The 17,239-nt window shown below is 44.6% G+C and overlaps 1 protein-coding gene across 15 annotated transcripts; it reads right to left on the bottom strand.

Annotated features, from left to right (window-relative positions):
• Positions 1-12,095: 12,095 nt before the first annotated feature.
• Positions 12,096-17,238, bottom strand: PDP2 (pyruvate dehydrogenase phosphatase catalytic subunit 2). Of its 15 annotated transcripts, none has more exons than XM_086847731.1 (4): positions 16,851-16,895; positions 15,835-16,193; positions 15,535-15,723; positions 12,096-14,191 (listed from the first exon to the last, which is right to left on the bottom strand). In XM_086847731.1, exons 3-4 carry the CDS (start codon positions 15,613-15,615, stop codon positions 12,545-12,547), a joined length of 1,728 nt encoding a protein of 575 aa, XP_086703857.1. In that variant the 5' UTR covers positions 15,616-15,723; positions 15,835-16,193; positions 16,851-16,895; the 3' UTR covers positions 12,096-12,544. The 15 variants fall into 15 exon arrangements, with proteins under 15 accessions (XP_086703857.1, XP_086703856.1, XP_086703859.1 ...); XM_086847730.1 differs by having other exon boundaries at positions 15,565-15,723; positions 16,851-16,880; XM_086847733.1 differs by lacking the exons at positions 15,835-16,193; positions 16,851-16,895 and adding an exon at positions 16,996-17,207 and having other exon boundaries at positions 15,565-15,723.
• Position 17,239: the final 1 nt, after the last annotated feature.

Below are 17,239 nucleotides of genomic sequence, written 5' to 3'. Positions count from 1 at the left end.
ACCCCCAGGGAATTGCCACAGAGCAAAAGGGGCTCCTGCAGCACAGCACTCACAATCAGGTTCTGATTTCCTGTGAAACAATTCCCTCCTCCCTCAGGATCCATTTGGGGTGCTGTGAGTCAGATGGGGCAGACCACGCTGGCTGCTGCTGACCAACGAGAAATTCCCTGAGCTGATGGTGATTGGAAACTTTGATCAGATAAAAACACAGGGTCTGTGTTTTATGGATGGGTATTTCTGCATTTAAACCACTAACATGAGAAGGCAAGATACACCATTGGAACTTTCATATAGAATAACCCAAATTTATTCTGCTTGCCATTGTTTTGTACTTTATCAGTATTTTACATTTTTTCCTCACTCCTTTTGCTGAGATTTGTCTTTATGAATTTTTTTTTGTGTGTTTGCCTAAAAAATTTAGGCAATGTATTATTTTTAACCTCTTTTTTTTTTTATAAGCATTGTATATGATGTAAATCAACACATCATTTGCCAGAGGGAAAAAAGTTTGCAAATCCAGAGACAAAAGGAAAAAGACCAGCATGCAAGAAGTACTTCAGTAATTTTGAAACAAGCATGACAGATATATTTTTCAGGTCACTGCATGATTTTCTATTACTTTCTTTTCCTTTATCAGTCCTGGTTTACACTACCCCTAGTGTAATTAAGATCAGTAATTTAATCTAAAATTGAAATAGATTTTTAAAAGTCAGTTCATGTTTTCAGCTTGGATCCTACACACACAGCAAGTCACCTGAATGTGAGGTGGACAGGATCTTTTGCTACAGTCTCCAAGCTCTCTTCTGAGCTTGACAAACACTAAAAATCTGCTTAGACAGACTGCCCATTCACACTTGCTTGGTTTTGAGAGAATGGTGTTTGTTTCCATGGAGGTTGAGGATTTTGGGAGTATTTTTAGTTTTTGGAGAAGGGACCAAAATTGTAATAAGGCTCAATTCAAAGAAGGATACAGTGATTTTGAGCTTCAGGGTTTCAGCTTCCCTTTTTCTGACTTCAGAATACTCTAGTTACTATTTAGATAATCTAATTTTGCTACAAAATTCATCTGTATAGGCATATCAGAAATTTCCAGTTTCAGGGAAGTGAAAGAATCATTTCTAAAATAAGTGTCAAAAAACACAGGAGGAAAGACAGACATCACCTTGAAGTTATGCAAGTTATGTGCATTAACAGCAGAAATGACAAGCACAAGAAACAAACAAGTCACAAACACAACAAAATTGTAATTTCAGGTTCTGCCTGTGTCCTTCCCTTTAGGGTGGTATAAGTGAGTCTAAAAAGGGATTTGCAGTTTTGTCCAAATCCAGCAACCCAAAAACCACGTGAGAAACAGCTGGGGAAATCAACCTGTCCTGCCATCATCACTGCTTCTTAATGCAGTACCATGAACAAAGAAAAGTCTCCTTTATCTTTCAGACACAAATATTTTATGTTTTATTTCCAAAAAAAGATTTGTAGCCAGCACAGTTTTTCTAAATTGAAAGTGTCTCTTTAAATAGTCCTCTCAAAAGATCAAATTCTTGGCATAAGCAGAAGGATTTTGCAGTTCAGGGTGTGAAGGAGACAAACACCTCATGTCAAAGGTGTTCACTCTTCCACAGGGAGGAGGAGGAGGAAGCAGGATTTTCCCAAGGCCTGTTCATGCCCTGGGGCTGAGTCTGAGCTCAGAGCTCACAGGTTTTATCTGTTTCTAGCATGGTCTGATCTCAGCAAACCTTCTCACTCCACTGGGTGTCCTTTATTCCCTTCTCAGGCATTTCCAATACGTGTATTTTCTTGTATGTTTTGTGTGAGGAGAGGTGAGAGAACTGGGATGGCTCAGCCTGGAGAGGAGAAGCTTTGGGCTGAGCTCAGGGTGGCCTTGCAGGGCCTGAAGGAGCTGCAGGAAAGCTGGACAGAGACAATTGCCAAGGGCTGCAGGGCCAGGAGGCAGGGAATGGCTGCCAGTGGCAGAGGGCAGGGCTGGATGGGATATTGGGCAGGAATTGTTCCCTGGCAGGGTGGGCAGGCCCTGGCACAGGGTGCCCAGAGCAGCTGGGGCTGCCCCTGGATCCCTGGCAGTGCCCAAGGCCAGGCTGGACATTGGGGCTGGAGCACCTGGGACACTGGGAGCTGGCCCTGCCATGGCTGGGGTGGCACTGAATGGGCTTTAAGGTCCCTTCCAACCCAAACCAGTCTGGGATTTTAGGATAACATAATTCTTAAATGTTGAATCCTAGAAAAATATCCTCCAGTTCCCCCTCAGTGCCTTGTGGGTCTCAGGGTGTTCACCCTGCACAAGGAGCTTTGTTCCTCAGTGAGGAAAGGAGAAATCAAGACATTATTTCGGGTATTATTGCATGATAATAAAACTGACTGGTTTGGCATCCAGCTGTGTTTGAAATGTGCCAGTAAGGGAGGAATTAGAGCAAAGTCTTCATGCATGCCCAGCTCCAGAATTCCAGTTCTGGGAGTCACTGTGTGCCCAGAATGATCAGTTCCCAGAGGAATTCATTGTGGCCTGATGCAGTGAGTCTTTACTCTTCCATGAGGAAGCTGAGAGGATTTATGCATTTTCCAATAATAATCCTGCTTGAGACAGTGAAGTAGAGTCACACATCCATAAATTTACCCCAGCACTTCAGCACTGTGTTGATACAGGAGACATATCTGCCTCTTACATATGAGGAAGACTGACAGTGGTTAATGACTTTAATTTCATGCAAGACTCATGTGGAGATAGCTCAGAATAGCAGAAGATACCAGAAATAATTTGTTTATCCCACTGTAAACATTTCCTTAGCATCAGCTGCCCTCATTTTTGTTTCTTTCTGTCCTTCCAGTATATGCTGCCTTGAATCTCTTTTTCCAGGTGGTTTCTATCACCCTGAACAGTGATATGAAAATTGCCCATGTGTTGTTTAAAGGTTCAGAAGCAATTAGCTAAGACTTCGCTTCCATTTCACCACCTCAAAATTTCTTATATCTGATCGCATTGTTCCAGCTGTGATCCTAATGAGCTAGAACTTCTCAGTTTGGGGGCCCCTAAATTCTATTTATAGAGTCTTTTCCAACAATGAATTCATCTGTTCAGAAAACAAGGTTGGACTGTGCTCAAAAATAACTTATAATGAGCCATGTCAGCAAATACCAAATAAAGGTAGTGCTGAAAGAGAGAAATGAATACTTCAAGCTCATTTATGATTTATGAGTTCAGGGTTGAAATGGAAGTGGCATGTAATAATGAACAATGGAAATACCTCTTGTTTGGAAAGTGCAGATGAATAGAACTTTGGGCTTGAATAGGTTATTAATAGGTTATTGATCCAACCTATTTCTGCTACCAAAAAAAAGAGACCAAAGTTCAAGAAGTGGTCAGCAATAAACAACAATACACTCCATCAGCTGATAGCCAAAATAGAGATCAGCCACATGCACAGCCATAAAAATAGAGACCCTAAAACATCAGTCATGGGTATCTCACCCCTAAAACCACACTGCAGCTGTAATGGGCACATCCAGGGCTCCCACTCTTATTCCTCCCTTGGAGTTTTCCAAGGAGAGGTCAATTGACTCTGGGCAGAGTCCCAGGATGTCATAGTAGTGAAAATTTATATGACCTCAAGGGAGAGCACTGCATTTCCTACTCCAGGCCAAGGAATCAAAATCTCAGTGATTTTTTAGAAGTGGACATTTGCTTTCCTTCTACTTTCCCAGCAGAATTGTCCTATTGACCTCACAAGGTCTGACTTCTGTGCATTGCCTGCATTGCTGGCATATTTGATTTTAATTCATCACTACCCTGAGAAGCAGAGTCAGCCTCTGCTGTGTTCCTGAGGAACATGTCAGAAATACAGTCATGCCTCTCAGTTCATGGCAAAGTTCTTAGAGCAGCTAAAATGTCATAAAGTCGAGAAAACCTCCTTAGACAAAAATAAAAGTTTAAACGATGCATATTCATACCTCTCCTTTTCCTTCACAGAGCATAAAAAACATATTTTCATTGCAAAAAAATGTATTTAAAGCAGGGAAGTTCCTGGTGCTCATGGCTGCCCAGGATCTCAGCTTGACTCCAGGTCTTGTTCTTCCTCTGTAGATCAAGTGCTGTGTTTAGCCACACTTACACAAAAATAATATATATATACAGCTGCAGCAATCAGGTGGTGTGGTGAATAGCACAACCTGCTCAAATTTATTTAGTAATTTTGTTATATTTTAGCTAGATATGTAAGCTCCAGCTGCAATTTGCAGTTTTCACAAAACATAATTGCAAAATACAGCTGGAGGAGAGCTGTTCAATTCCAGCTGGTATTTCCTGGGTACCAAGTGGGTATTTTGAAACAAGAACATAAAGTAAGAGCAGGTTCACCTGTTGCTACATTTCCTGGGTTGCATTCTTCCTCTTGCTTTAATTAACACCAGAACTTTACAGTTCCTGACATCTTCAAAAATGTGTAAAAAGCAATAGAAAATTCTTACACTAAGCTGGAAAGGCGATCAATTCCATCCATAAAGGGAAAGTTTTTGAACTCTCTCAGCAACAGAAGTTTCGTGGGAGATTGTTTTCATCAGCAGGATGAATAAAAGATGAGTTGGCAGGTGAATCAAGTAGAAATATTTATTACTAGCATGCACCGAGAATGACACTAGAATGCCTCTAAAAGCCTGACTGGGGAAAAGAAAAAAAAAAAAGAAAAAGCCATTAAAAATTAACTCTCACTCCAGGAAAGGAAATGAAGATAATCAGGTAAGTAAACACACCATGTGGTTAAAAAAACACACAAAAACTGAAGTCAAAACAAAATTGAAGCCAAAATGAAACTGAAGCCCCTTTTCCTTTACATCACAGGGTCATAGAAGGGCAACAATATCCCATTGTTTCTGTGGGTTTTACAGACGTTTCAGGGTTTTCACCACAGAAACTCAGACTAATGGCCAGTGCCATCTGCTCTACTGCAGCCAAAGATTTCAGAGACACAGGGCTTAGCACAAAGTCCTAATAAAAATAAATAAATCCATTTTCCAGCAGCATTAGGGTTTTACTACTATTGCCATAGTTTCAATAACACAGCAATTATCTCTTATTAATAAACTGAACTCTGCGAGTGAGGGGAAGTTTCTGTGTGCCTGCCTTGGGAATTCACAGGGGATTTAACAGCAGAGAAAACCCCTGGCAAACAGCAGGTTCCTGAATGCATGGCACATCAGATTTAGGGCTGGATGCACTGATTTTATTTCACTGATTTATTTGTTTTACATATGGTTCCAAACAGGCAGAAATAACTATTCAATATTTTTTTTTAAGATAGGAGGATGCAACACTAGCCCCAACCCTGGAACATTTTAATCATGACCTATTATTTCCCCTGAAAATCTGCCCAAATGACTGGATTTCACTTCTAATAGAGTGAGAGCACAGAAGAGATCTGGTTAGCAAAGACTCCAAAGGGGTTTGAGATCAGAGCCCAGCCCAAAGCCATGTGTGGAGCAAGTCCATGCAGAACCCGCTTCAAAGTTCACAACTTTGCCCTGCTCAGCATCTTAATTCTTCAGCTGAGTGACACTTATTGCCTGGTTATTTGATTTTCATGGTAAGGGGTTAGAAACAGACTCAGACAAATCCCAGGCTGAAGTTTGGGATTGCACAAAAGGTAAAGTTGGTCTAAGAGGATGATGCATTACTTTTATCAAATAACAATGAGGACAAAGTTACTCCTCTGTCCCCCAGCACTTCAGATGGGTGTTGTTTATTGTGTTAATTCTGCATTGCTGTGACAGCAGCAAACAGTGGGAGTTTTTCCATGGAATTTTGGGTTATTCACATGTGCACCTGGCTGAAACCACACCTGGTCACACTCTGGAATTCCCTCAACCTCCTGTGTGGAACAAAGTCACGTCCCTCTTCTCATATTGCTGTAAAATGGCAATGTTGCCCCTTTATTTGATGTAGTTGCTCAGAACAGCAATCAGAAAATGCAATAACATGGGGTAACAGGAATAGGAGGGGGAGAGGCCTGGGGGAAATGTCACAGCAAGAATACACAGAAAATGCAAGTTTTGGGAAGTTGCGCCCAATGCAGGAAACTATGTCTGGAAAAAAAAGAATTGGAGATTAAAGGAAAGGGTAAAGGGTGGGGGAACACTCATTTTACTCACGAATGCCAGCTGACAACGAGGCTGGAGCCAGATATCTCTGTGAACACCCAGACTAACAGTGCATCCCCCTTCCTCCAGGAGCGTTCCAGTGCAATTCCCAGACTGGAAGTTTGTCCAGATGGAAATGTTTTAACCTAAACCATGGCCCTGGGGCAGCCTTGGTGCTGCAGCTGGAGCTGCACAGCAGCAGAGGAGACACTGGGGTTATGGCTAAAGCAAAGATTTCCCCAGCTCTGGAAGCATCTTTTCCTCTCTGCAGGCTCTCCAGGAAGCCCAGGCAGGTGTGTCTTGGCTTCACTCACATGTTCTTGTACCTCATGGTGCAAGGACAAGGAGACTGTTCCAAAAACCCTTAGGGTACTTGGGCCATTCAAACTTGGTCTTGAACTCTTGCTCAGATTACCCCGTTCATAAATTTGAAGTATTAATAAATAAAATAGAATTTTTAAGATGTGTATAGCTGATTGTTGGTTTCTCTATTTTCAAGAGCATCTGAAATTTATGTTATGAAAAGTAAGAGCAAGGAGAGACTGGTCACAGCACAGCAATCCTTCTGCAAAACTCAGGTGACATCGTCTGGCCAAGCCCGGCTCTGCAGGTACCAAAGCAAGGATAATCCAGCAATGCACTGAAATGGGAATTCTGCTCGTTAAGAAAACCTACACAGAACTGTGGAGCGTGAAGTTGTGCTGTAAGTGCCACCTCAAAGCAACCAAATCCATTTCAGAGGGGACAAACCAAAGCAGCTGAACACAAATAGAAAGGAGCACAAATGCCCAAGGCTCCACCTGGGAGCTCAGGACCCCCAGCAGGGGGAACCTCTGGGCTGGTTTAGGAGAAGCACAAAGCCAGAATCTGGACTAATCTACCCTCCCTGGAACAAGTCCCTATAGGATTGGCTCCAAAATTTCAGCAGGGAGGCATGGGAAGTGTGCTTTATTACCACTCATCTGCTGCCCATATAATTTGAAACATTGCCTCCTGACCACAGCTTCCCCTTCTGCACTGTTTAATTAATAAAAAAAAACCTCATCAAGCTATGTCGTTTTTTCTATTTAAGAGTTGAAGTGCCAGATAAGTTTCCTTAACTCAAATAAAAACCATAATTATTCTTGTCTGCCCCAACTTCTGGCTTCCAGTCACCTTTTCCTTAAGGATGTTAAAGAGCTTCAGTCAGAGCATCCTCTGAGACCCAAGCTCCAGCAGAGGGGCCCTGTGTGCCCTGTGGGGCTGTGATGGAGCCACCAGCACAGAAATGATCTCACCCAGCTGAAAAGTGCAGAGATCCAAGAGGAGAACTATCCCAGCCCTTCAGGGTAAGTACAAGGGGCTGGTAAAATGGCAAGTGTTCTATTGGACAGCAACAATTTGATGTTCAGCATCCCCACCACAGATAGAAGGAAGGGAAAACATATTTTTCATGTCACACCATGCTTTGTATCCCCAACAGGAGCTCACAGCTTGGATTCTTCCCCTTCTATTCTGTATGGAAGTGCTCAGCCTGTGGCAGCACAGAGCACACAGCAGCAGAGTGACAAACCTGCCAAAAGCCCCAGGTGTGCACAGATCACAGCTCTGAACACAGAGCCTCTCTTCAACCTAACACCAAAACACTTCCTCAGTTTTAGACAAGTATCTTCTTCTGGAAGAAATCAGTCCCAAACACTTTTACCTCTCCAAAAACAGATAAATATTTGGAATTAATGGGAATAAAGTTAAGCCTCAAAGACTAAGTACAACACTTGCCTGGCTACTGGTCTATTAAGGATTATCCTATTTAAGGATTTATTGTTTCTTGTAGGGGAGTTTTGCATTATTTTAAGACAATTGCAACATTTTGAATGTTACAATGATGCTTTAACTGCTGATGAACACATACATATCAAAGCTAAAACAACTTCCTGAAAGTGTCAAATTTAACTAAAGCCCAGTTTGGATGTTTTGTCCAATGAACTCGTGTCCCCTGTGCTACCTGGGTAATTTAATGGAACCTCAATAGTGTCAAGATGTCTTTACTTTCATTGATTAAGAGTTGTTTTCATTGTGGAAACCCCCAAACACTTCAGCAAACTCAAGCTGTTTATTTCTACCCCAGGTGGAACATTTGTGCTCTCTGAGCTGGAACCTGGCATTTTTCCCTTGGAGCTACATTCCAGTGCAGCAACCGAAACACTGCCTTTCATCCAATTAAAAAAGATTAGTTTTATGTGTGAAAGGAGTATTTTTACTTACAAAAACAGAGATCTCCCCTCACCAACTACAAAACAAGTTACAAAAACAAACAAAAAAAGACCTCTCCCAGCTCCAGCAACATGATGGAGGTCTGAATACTTAAATATAAATAAGCATAATGGTTTAGGAGTTCTGAAGAAAAAGAAGTGACAAGTTGCATTTGAGCTCAAGGTGTAAGTTTTAGGGAAGAAAATAATATTTTTTCCTAGTATTTACATCCATGCTTAACCTCAGATGTTTTAATTAAAAGTCATAATGCCCATAATTTAAGACACAGAATTTGTGTGACTACTATTGACTATTCTCTTACTGCTGTGGAAATGAAGAACACAAAATGCAAGCAGGACTATCTAACCTAAACCAGACTGCAAAATGCAAAGATGTTTATTCCACTAGATTTTCAATACTGCAGATGCATCTAAATGTTCTCATAAATCTTCACATCATTGAGCTTGCAGGAGCAGTTTGCCCACATAAAGATTTTTGACTCTCCAAGTCAAAAAATACTAATTTTATTAGTTGCCAGTTAGCTCTGATTGCACTAATTAATGGAGCAATTAAGAGATGAAAATACTCCAATGGGTACAATTTTCCTCATCACAAGTACACACTACTGAGAATTTCAAGTGACTGAAATCTGGAACTTTGTTAAAATACATTGGCTAGAAGACACAGCTGAATTGCTGTCAGTTCAGGTAATTTCAGGGTGCAGAGTTATTGAACTCATGCAACTTACCGTGGTTGTAGTGGGTGAATTCATCACAAAACATTTTGCTGTGTGAACGCTGTCACAGTTCAGCACAATCTTTCATTTCTGCAGTGACTTTAAAACGTGATTCTTTCCTGAGTAAACATGCACACCTAATACTGCAGAGAACTGAGACTGAAAGGAATTGCAAGAAAATACATTTCAGCACGGTGTACACTTTATCCTGTTTCAGCAGCCCCTCAGGGCTGGAGATCCCTCAGGCTTGTTGAGAGAATTCCCCTCATTTCGAGAGGTAAAGCTCTTTTACCAGCTGTCAGAGACCATGGAAGGAGGGGGACAGTATGGTCACCTTGTTCTTATGTGGGCATGGAAGCAGAAATGAATCCCAGTGCTCATGTGGCTCCAGCTGCTGAGCTGTTTGATGGGATGAATGACAGCTGGCTGCTCCTGGCACCTGGGGCACAGCCACAGTGACACAGAGTGGATGTCCAGGGGCTCTGTGGTGAGAGCCCACAGCTCTGTCAGCTCACAGTCCCAGGGAATAAACTGAGAATACAGAACTCAATGCTCTGGCAAGAATGCAGAATAAAACCCTGCATCTGTTAAGGTGTCTTCACCACGTGCTTGGCATCTCAGAGACTCAGCTTTGGGTTTCCAGAGTTCTCACACACTTCTGCATGTGTGGACTTTTCACCCTGGGGTTTTTTCATCCTGCTCAGTCCTAGTTCACATTCAGGCTGTGGAAGGGGAGGAATTTCTGGCAAATTCCTTTTTTTCTGAGTGCTTGCCCAGGGCAGTGGTGGAGCCACCACCCCTGGAGATATTTAAAGATGTGGATGTGGTGCTTAGGGCCATGGTTTGGTGGTGACCTTGGCAGTGCTGGGTTAACAGCTCAATTCAATCTTAAAGGTCTTTTCCAACCTAAATGATTCCAATTATGGATGGAATGCCTTCACTGACAGCAACAAATTCCAGGGAATACACAGTTAAATCCATGATTTGTATTTATAAAATCAACCAACCAAACCAAATCAAACTTTTAACTAGTTTAATGTTACCCTTTTTCACCATAGGTGATTATAGTACTGCACGTCAAAACTGAGCAAACCTGGAAATGGGAAATAACTTTCTGAATTTCAGACATTCCCCAAAACAATTGCTACCAATTTGCAGGTGCAGGTACAACCTATACACAACAATGTCTCCAGGAGTTACACTGGATGAAAAAGTGCCTCTTTGAAGAGATGACATGAATTTCACTATTGGATGGTGAAGGGAACAGAACTTCCTATTTATTTTATGATTAGACACTTGCTGCTTTGCTGCACTACTCTTGAAGCAGCAGTTTGGCTCTACATTAAATATTTTCTAGACTATTTTCTTAAGTCTCAGTTCACATCCCTTTGATAACAGTTTAGCACCTTTGTGCCTCTGGCTCCACTGCTAAGTGATTTCTCTATTAAGAGGTAGTTGAGAATTGCTTTTTCACTACTTTGTGTTTAAATTCCAAGCAGTGAGGCCTGTAACTGATCACACGAGAGGGTTTGTGAGAGCAAACAGAGCCCAGTGAAGGCAGAAGGATCCAGGGATGCTGCTGAGGAGCTCTCCCCTCCCTCCTGGGGTTAACACAGGCCTGACCATCCCTGCCTGCCTTTCCTGGCAGAGGAAATCTCATCCCCACAGCACCAGCCTGGAGGGTGAGAGCAGGGCACCCTTTCAAGCAAGCTGGACCCCAGCAGCAAGAACTTCAGCAAGCTCTGCAGCAGCTAGCACAAATCCAAAGTCAGCCTGCAGCTCTTACCACCCAGAGCTCAGGGGCAGAATTCCTGAGGTAAATCCTGGTTTGTTGGTATCAAGGGAAGCAGACCTACTCATGGAATCTGCCTTCAGGTTGAATGGCTGGATGTATTCCAGTATGTACTAGACAAAACAAAACAAAACAGTAAATTCAGAAGTTTAGGGATGCATTTAGTGACTGCAATTGTAGCACTGAATTACAGTCAATCCTGAATAGCCAAAAGCATGTGTACAGTCAAATTTTATGTATAAGGAAAAGTACACAAAGAGCCCCAAATCCACAATTGAAGCCCCATGACCTTGTCTGCTTAAGATCTTGAGGAAAAAAATAACTTTTTCATCTGCTAAATGGTAGAAGGATAATGCCTTTAAGTGACATTAAGAAAATAAGCAGTATTTTTATTGCCTCTGCTGCACCCACAAGAGTTCTTACTCAGCAGCAATAACAGTAAACAGGTCTATATTCCCAGTGTGCACATCCTTGTGGGAAACAGTTCCTGCTGAGTGTAAACAAGGAAGAGGCACCAGAAAACACCATATGTAAAAGCTGATTTGCAAGCTTGGATGGCACTCTGGAAAGCTCAGTATAAAAGAAAACCATTGTAAGATACACTTTTGTGTATGTTCAGAGACTAAAACATACATTCATTAGGGAAAATAACTCTGTACCTGTAAAGAAAAGCAAGAATGAAAGATTAAACCTACTTTGGAGAAGTATCAGCACTGTTATTTCTTCTAAGTTAAATCTGGAGAGAAAGGTGCTCTCTTTCACTGTATTCACTTTTAGGTGAATTTCTGAACTTCTAGATCTGACAAACAATTTAAATTACAGTTTAGTTTATTAAACTGTATTTAATTACAAATACATTTGGTGGATTTGATGCACAGCACTTCATAGATCAATACTTAATGAAGTGTACATTGTTTAAGTGAAACACTCAAATGTTTAAGTCTAGTACTGTAAAATCCTGAGCAGGGAATTGTGAAGACTCTCAAGCGTTTGAACTCTAAGCTGTCACACAGAGTAAAGAGAATATGAATTCCCACTTGACAAGAGCTGCACAAGAAGATACAGTTTTTCCCTTGCTTAAGGAAGAGAGTCAGGAAAGACATCTGACAATCCCAAGGCTCTTCCAACAGCCCTCTTTCGTGTTGTTTTATAGATATGGGGCAATTTGTTAAAATATCTGACACATCCAAAAAAGGTTTGGTAGTTAATTTATTTAATTCAGTTACAGTGCTTCAATAGGATGCCATTCATTCTCCACAAGAGCAGAGCCTGACATTCCATGCAGCTACACCTATTACCCACCTCTATTAAACTGTACTAGCATCAATGAAATCTGCCTTATTTGTTCATTGGAAAGTTTTGCCAGAGGTTCTCATGGAATCAGAACTGGTCCACAATTTTTAGCTCTGTCACATTTCAGTGAGGTTTTATGAAAACATTTTTCTTCAGTGTATACAAACCTGGAAACCCAGGGAAATTTCACCTTTTAGAAAGTTATTTTCAAAGCCAGTAAGTAACAAAAAAAGACATGGAAACAGAACAACTTGGAGACACTGGTAGCAGCCGGACTACCAGAGAGCAAGAGGAAAGGTTCAGTATTGAAGTTCTCTAGTGGTATTGAATTGCAGCAGCGCAAGGCTCTACTTGTGGTTCCTGTAGTAATCTTCAATGGTTTCTGAGTTGAAGTACACCACGGTGACTGTGATGTCGTCCCTGTACATCCTGGCCAGGTCCTCAGGCAGGGTCAGCATGGCAGCCAGCTTCTCCGGGTCCACCTCGCCGTACTCGTTGCTGCCGATTGCGTGCCGGATCAGATGGGTGGCGATGTTTTGGTCCAGGGAGGCCAGGCCTTTGCTCTTCCTCTGCAGCAACAAGTTGTGCATGTAACCCAAATTAACTGGCTTCTTAAAAGTCAGCGGTGGTTTGTGCATGTTGAGTTCTGTAAGGTGTCCAGCAACAAGTTTTACAACCTTCTCATTGCTCAGCATCTCCCATAGCCCATCCGAAGCAATAACGAGAAACTTATCCTTGCTTCTTAACTTGTGGTATGTGACTTCAGGCTCTGCAGTTAAGTAAGGGGGGGTATGGTAGTTTGGAGGAACGTACTGATAAATGTTTAGAGCCTCAACATCACAGCTGTTCTCGAGAATGCTGTGCTGCAGTTCTTTACTCCATTTTAATTGCACATCTCCAAAAGCTCTGGAGGGCATAAGAATCCCCAGTAATCTGTCATTCACAAATAGGGTTTTCTCCTCAGATCTAGGATGTTCCCTCTTCAATCTTCTAATTTCAAATTCATCATAGGCATTGTGGTCTCGGGTTAGAGGGAGGGTAGACCACGTTCCATCTTCTTCACGGATCCCTAAAACCGCTCTGCAGTCACCGGTGTTTGCCACGTGTAGGTGAACACCATCAACGTGAGCCACACAGGCTGTTGCACCAGAAAAAGCTACTTGCAGGGCAATATTTCTCATCAGCTCATTTTCCTGAGGAGCCTGAACTTCCAGTGATATGTCTGAGTCTAACCTTTTGAAAGCACAAATCATGGCTTCTTCCAAACTAAAGCCCGGCTCAGTGTCCAGGTCCAGCAGGTGCTGCCAGTAAACGCGGAGGTTCTCAAAGTACTGCGAGCTGATTTCCTGGTACTCCACATCGTTGGGATGTCTGTGCCACTGCAGGATGGGCCTCACTGGTTTCATGGCCTCCACGGCCAGCTCGATCTCCTCCAGGCTCTGGCGGGGCATGAGGGACACGGCGATGTAGTGCAGGAGCCTCTCGCTCACAGCCTGGGCGCAGGCGGCGCCCGCGTGGCCGTCGAACACTCCGAACATCATCCCCGCCGTCTGCAGGCACGTGGCCGCGCTCCGCCGGTCCTCTATGGGGCTGTTGGAGGCCAGCTGGTTGCTTTCAAACCTCAGCACGGAATTTGCACTCTTGCCATTCAAATCCAGCGTTCTGTGGGATAGTTCACCTGCTCTGAGGATGTGGTTGATTTGTGCCGGAGACAACTGGAAGGAAAAATGTTCTTCTTCGGTGGAAGTGTGTCGGAATGCTTTGGGAAAGGAGAAAGTTCTGTCTAAGCTGCAGCTCCCAGCAGGGTAGGGATGTGTTTTGGAGAAAATGAGCTTCCATTTGATCTTGTTTCTGTTTGGGATACAGATGGAGTACCAACGTCCCTTCCCTAGTGAAACAATGCTGCTTCTGGCTGAGCTCAAAATCCAGGATGATACAGTTCTTGACATGGTAATGGAGCACCTTCCTTCAGTAGCACAGAATGTCCTTGCAGCCTGGAACATAAATGTGGGAAAGGGAAAGTAATTAAAAAGTTCCTAAGAAGCTTTCCATATAGAAGTACAAAAGCACATCTAGAGCTCTCAAAAATATTCAGAACTTTTTTCCAAAAGAGATTGCTATAGATAAAAGCATCTTAAAAGTGATACAATTTCCTTCACTTAATTATAACCAAGGATATGACTGCTCCTTTTAATCCATCAGAAAATATTTTTTTTTTACTTTCCAGACAGAGTTTTTTCCTCATTGTGGCAAAAAAGGAATGGCAACATTACAAGAAATATTACTGGAAACTGTACAACAAAAAGCTTCATCTCACACAACACAGAACAAACAGATCCAATGGGCTTGAAAATCGGGACTTAAGTGACAATTATTGCACAACACTCAAAAAAGTCTGCTAGAGTAGAACTCCATTAATAGACCCAAAACTTCAAACCCAAGAGAAGATAAGTACTTAAACCCAGTGGAAAGACTGAGAGCTGTGGCCAGTTAATGATTTATGTGAGCTACCATGATCCTCACAGCTAGAACAAGCCAGTCTACCTTTCCAATTCTGTTACAGCTTATAAGCTCAGCTGTTCTTTTTTTTACCTTCAAGGTCTTAACCAACCCTCAAGCAAACAGGATCTTTTACACAGCTGAAGGCAGATTCTACTGCTGGCTAATTCCTGCTTTTTCAGAGCATTGTGCACTCCGGTGCAGTGAAAGCTATAACACAGTGACAACTTTTACAGGTTCACAATTTGGCTTGTTCATTTGGAGGGCAATCAGAACAAACTGCAGGGAAGATCTCTGCTGCCAACAGCACTGAAACCTCAGGCACTTCAGCAGCTGAAGCTCTTCAGTTGCCATGGGAGAGGTCCTCACATTGTCTCCTCCTTTCAATAAGGTATTCCAGCTGTGGGATATTGCTAAATACAACCAGATGTTCACTCACAACAGAATTTTGCCCCATGGACTTCAAAAACTCACCATATGGCAGCACTGCAAGAACAATTACTCCCAAAAGATCCCACTAGCAGCCACTGAGAACAAGAGAGTTCTCTGTAAGCTTTCAAACACTTTGAGGTGGCCTGTGACACCACTTGCTCAGGCCAAAGACACTAGCTGCTGCTACAAAACCAGCTTTTTAGAAAGCAGTTCACAAGAAATAACAAGAAACCAGCCAGATCAGATGAGTGGAAATGTTTCCAAGAAATCAGCAGGAAGTAAAAGTCACCTTGAGCTATTCTAAATAGAAGGCCTACTGATACAACCCAAGAGCTGCTGAAATCCTGTTTGAAACCCAGACGAATGCATCACAAAACATTTCTGAGGTGTGCTACCCATACTTAACGCAGAAAAGAGCAGACGTGTTCCAACAGACCCCACCACTGTGATTCTGGAGACCTGGTGAGAACAGGCAAAGACACAGCATAATTTCACTGCTGATGTCAGGAGAGCAGATGGAAAAGGCAGTGCCACTTCACTGTCCAAGTCTCCTGGGACACTGCATCTCCCAACACACACAATGCCTTCTGTTGTCCTACAGAAAGAACACAACCAACATAACAGGAAGACAGCTGACACTACCAACTACAGCAACAGCTAAACCCCAAAACCACACACAGCACAAGACAAGCCAAGGTTTGCCAACCTTTTTCAGTCCATTCCCTGTCCTGTTTTTCCTTCTTTCTTTTCCTGCCCCTCTCAGCCACGTGAGATTACAACGAGGATGACTTTACTTGATGAAAAAGCCGATTGAAGCGGTTGTTTTAAAGGAAGCTCCCCCGTTCACACCGGCTGGCTGACAGGGCCAGGCGCTGTGGTTTTCCCCCCAGCAGCAGAGTCACTAACACCGCTTAGCCCTGCGCTTGCCTAAGGTCGGGTTAGCTCTGACGAGCCCTGGAGCAGCTGTGAGCCAGCCCTGCTCTCTGCCTTCCGTCCTCGGGGTCCTCCCCAGCCGACGCTGCTGCTGCGGACGCCCCCGGTAGCGGTGCTAATTAAAGCGGTGTGCTAAAGACCATTATGTAAGAGCCAATTATTACATAAAGTCTCTCCCCGGCACTGCCTCCCCGGGGACGCGGTGTCCCAGCGGGGCCCGGCCAGCCCCGGCACGGCCCGCAGCTGCCGGACCGCACAGCGCAGCAGCCTCCGCTTTTCCCAAGGAAATAACAGATACCCGGTACATTTGGATTTACAGTCCCTCTGAGATCCCCGCAGTCCCATCACTCATCCTCCTGACACTGCCCACACCCATCCGGCACACACCGACAATCCCGCCAGCTCCGCACTGCCTCAGCCCCACTCACCGACACACAGACCCCCTCTGCTCCCCAACACCGTGTGCCCCCCACACGCCTGTCCCGGACACACACACCCACCCTGCCCCTCACACACACCCTGCACACACACACCCACCCTGCCCCTCACACACCCACCCTGCCCCTCACACACCCACCCTGACCCTCACACACCCACCCTGACCCTCACACACCCACCCTGACCCTCACACACCCACCCTTGCCCCTCACACACCCACCCTTGCCCCTCACACACCCACCCTGCCCCTCACACACACCCCTTACCCCACGCACACACACACACCGCACACACACACACCCTGCCCCTCACACACACCCCATGCCCCACACACCCCCACCCCACACCAACCCCACGGCGGCCGCAGCCCATGCCCCGTACAGCTCCCACCTCCCCGCTTCCGCACAGCCGCCGCGCCAGGCCCGGCTCCGCTCCCTGTGCCCCGGCACGGCGGCCTCTCTCTGCCCGCCCCGTCCCCCGCCCCGGGCGCACCCACCGTCCGAGCAGCCGCCACTCGCACCCGCCGGCCCCGCGCTGCCCTCGGCGGGGCTGAGGGACGGCGCTGACCGACAGTCCCGCCGCCCAACCCGCCCCGAGTTCCCGTCAGGACACGGCGGGGCGGGCGCGGCCCCGCCTTTCCGCCATGTTGTGCGCGGCGGGTGCGGCCGTGGCGCCACCGCCCGGGCTGAGGGGCCGAGCCGAGGGGCCGCTCCTTCCCGCCCCGCTCCCCGGCACCGCCC

This window comes from Cyanistes caeruleus, chromosome 12, assembly GCF_971803275.1.
Source record: "Cyanistes caeruleus chromosome 12, bCyaCae1.hap1.1, whole genome shotgun sequence".
Classification (NCBI taxonomy): Eukaryota; Metazoa; Chordata; class Aves; order Passeriformes; family Paridae; genus Cyanistes; species Cyanistes caeruleus.
This window is presented reverse-complemented; position numbering and strand designations above follow the sequence as displayed.